We start from the raw sequence: 3,338 nt of genomic DNA, 5'->3' as shown, positions 1-3,338 counted from the left end.
AGGAAAAATGCTAAGAAGATTGCCACTAAAGGTATTTTATTTAAACACACAGAATCCCTACACAGATAGACCCTGTTTCTGATCAATTCATGCTCCTAATCAGAGTTTTTCTCACAGCAAGTTTAATGTCACTGTTTCTCAAGCTGTAAATGAAAGGGTTCATCAAGGGAATCACATTGGTATAAAAGACAGAGGAGATTTTCCCATTATCCATAGACACAGCAGAAGATGACTGAAGATACATAAATGCACCTGATCCAAAGAAGAGAGAAACAGCAACTATGTGGGAACTGCAGGTGCTGAAGGCTTTGGACCTGCCCTCAGTGGAGCTGATGCACAGGATGCTGGAGAGGATGAAACCATAAGAGACAAAGATGGTGACACTGGGCACAATCACATTGATGCACACCAGAAAGAAAACCACCAGTTCATTGACATAGGTGCTTGTGCAGGAGAGCTGGAGCAGAGGGAGGATGTCACACAAATAATGGTTGATGGTGTTTGCATCACAGAAGGTCAGTCTCAGCATGCATCCTGTGTGAGCTGTGGCATCCAAAAATGCCATCAAGTATGAACCAAGCATAAGACTGGAACACACTTTAGGGGACACGACAACATGATACAAAAGTGGGTTACAGATAGCTGCATAGCGATCATAGGCCATTGATGACAGCACATAAGCTTCAGAAATACCAAAACAACAGAAAAAGTAAAGCTGAGTCATGCATCCCCTGTAGGAGATAATATTCTTCTTTGATGTGAAGTGAACCAGCATTTTGGGTGTAAACACAGAAGAATAACAAATGTCTATGAAGGACAAATTGAAGAGGAAAAAGTACATGGGGGTGTGAAGGTGTGAGTTCAGCCCAATTAGAGTTACCAAGCATAAATTTCCCAACACAGTGAAAACATACATGACTAGAAACAGGCAGAACAGGGGGAGCTGGAGATATGGTAGGTCTGTGAGCCCCATCAGAATGAATTCAGTCACAAAGGAAGCATTTCCAGGAGCCATTCTTCTCTAAAGGGATCTGTGGACACAGGAGAAAAACATTACACGGAGAACTTTTCCCATCATATCTCCTCTCACAAGAGTTGGGTTTGTACTGGGAATATTCAAGAACCCCAACTGGACCCTCAACCTGCTTTGCCATTATCATGAATCTAGTTACATAGACATTCCCTTATTAGAGACTTTATAAACTGTATAAGCAAAGAGCATCAAAACCTAGTCTACAAAATAAAGACCAGTGCTACTGTGAGAACCAAAGTTTAAGGGAGAAGATTGGATGAGGAGAGAATTGCCTTCTCTCATTTCATTTCTTTGACCACATGACCCCTCCCCTAACCAGTAAAATGGAGGCAGCACCCCACCAATCTGGTGCTGGCATTCATGGCGTTTGGACTTCATGTGGTGGGAATGAAGAACACTGTTCTAATCCAAAAATAAAGGACCGGAGTCTAGGGGAGTATAAGTTCCTGCCCCATGTACAGAGTAAGAACAACAAATGTACCAGAGTGAGAGTTCCATCAATGGAACTGACCAATAAATTAATTGCATCTTTGAAACTAATAATGTCTCTGAATCTTCCCTGCTCCATCACCCTCCCCTAAACAGGTCCTACGACCAATTCACCTGAGTCTGAAGACTGCAAAACTGGAAAGAAAGTGGAATATCTCAGATCGCTAGACTTCCATCACAAAAGAAAGATAGGAATATAAATGAAATTTAAAAACTCACCCTCCTTAGGCAAGAACACCTTGGTGATTCCTTACCAGTATTACCCCTGTGGTTCTGAAAGGGCAGATTTAGTCTCTCTGGCTTTGCTCCCTTGGATTCTATGAGGACACAGCTTACACGTAAATTCTGACGAGCCCTGCAAATCCTTCGGAACCTCAGATAACAATTTCTGATTATGAGTCCTCTTAAGCAGCAGACCAAAATTAACAGTCTTTATTGTTATCATTTTGACAATTCATAAATCACAGAAGACTTATAGTGAGTGTGATGATATAATGAACTCAGCTATAAACAGGGCAGAAGCTTGCTCGGTCTGTTCCACAGGGAATGGTTTCTGGTGTAATAGGGTCTTGAGGGGATGTAGTTACACAAAGGACCACAATGTGTCCTTAATTCCTTAGGGACTCAAAATTTTACTCAAGGTTTCCCTCCATTCTAGGGATGGGATATCCCCCAAGAGGAGCCAAAAATAAATGCCCATTTCCAGGTCAGCAACTTGGCAGAAGAGGAGCCCTAGAACTTCCTGCCCTCCGTGAACACCCTGATTCAAAAATGTTTCACATACATATTCCCTTCATAAGAAATTCAGACAGTAGTTAAGGTAGGCCTATTCCGAGTTAAACATGAAGCTACACACATCCCCTAACATTTTAGGGAAATTCTAGATATCCTCTTTTTATAACAGTTATCCTCGCACAGCACCTTCAAAGTGGGACAAGACCCCAGTTCCTGACCTCTCCCTGGGGAGGGAAAGAATTGCACCATCTGTCCAATGCCCCAACTTTTATTACGTGTGCCTAGGAGACCGGCTTCTAGATAGTCTGTGTCAGAAAGCAGAGGGGATACAGGACTCACCATGTTTTACCTGCCCATGGAGAGAAACAAAAAAGTTGGTGTGTCACTGGAAGTCACCAGAGCTCCTTCCCCTGGCTCAGCATAGAATAAATGATTGAAAAGCCCTTTCTGACAGCTTCTCTCTGGAGAAGGAAAGATATGCACGATGCGTCCAGTAATACTACATATCTGTGAGCTGCCTGAGGAATTGGCTTCAGTCTTGATTTTTTTAGAACACAGACACAACCTGGCACACAATGGATGGGGTGGGGGGAGACAGGGAGAAGCAGGGAGCGCTGCAACTAAGAACAAAGAAAGAGGTTTAGACTGCACTAAATTGAGAGGCCTCCAAAGTCTCTGACCAGGCTTATTGGTGGTAGCTTCTCTAGTGCAAGGCCAGTCCGTAAATGTTAGGAGAGATCCGTGTTTTATCTCAAGGGCAGACACCAGTGCAGAGAGTCAATGAAAATGAAGACAAGTTGAAATCCTTCCAAACAGGAATAAGAGAAATCTCCACAAACGGACACTAATGAAATGAAAATATGTGACTTACCTGGCAGAGAATTACAATAACTATCATAAAGATGCTCGCTGGAGGCAGAGAACAACACACAAACCAAAGGAAATGGCAACACGGAGACAGAAAACCTGAAAGTATTAATCGGGGTGCATGGGTGGATCAGTTCCTTAAGCGTCTGCCTTAGGCTCAGACCCTGATCTCAGGGTCCTGGGATCAGCCCCCTGTTGGGCTCCCTGATTAGCA

The 3,338-nt window shown here is 43.3% G+C and overlaps 1 protein-coding gene across 1 annotated transcript; it reads right to left on the bottom strand.

Moving 5' to 3' along the window:
* Positions 1-82: 82 nt before the first annotated feature.
* LOC103656252 (olfactory receptor 8B3-like) lies at positions 83-1,224 on the bottom strand. Its single transcript, XM_008683611.2, has one exon. It carries the CDS (start codon positions 1,013-1,015, stop codon positions 83-85), a length of 933 nt encoding a protein of 310 aa, XP_008681833.2. The 5' UTR covers positions 1,016-1,224.
* Positions 1,225-3,338: the final 2,114 nt, after the last annotated feature.

Source organism: Ursus maritimus, unplaced genomic scaffold, assembly GCF_017311325.1.
Source record: "Ursus maritimus isolate PB19 unplaced genomic scaffold, ASM1731132v1 scaffold_921, whole genome shotgun sequence".
Classification (NCBI taxonomy): Eukaryota; Metazoa; Chordata; class Mammalia; order Carnivora; family Ursidae; genus Ursus; species Ursus maritimus.
Note: the sequence above shows the minus strand (reverse complement) of the source record. Positions and strands in the feature narration are given on the sequence as shown.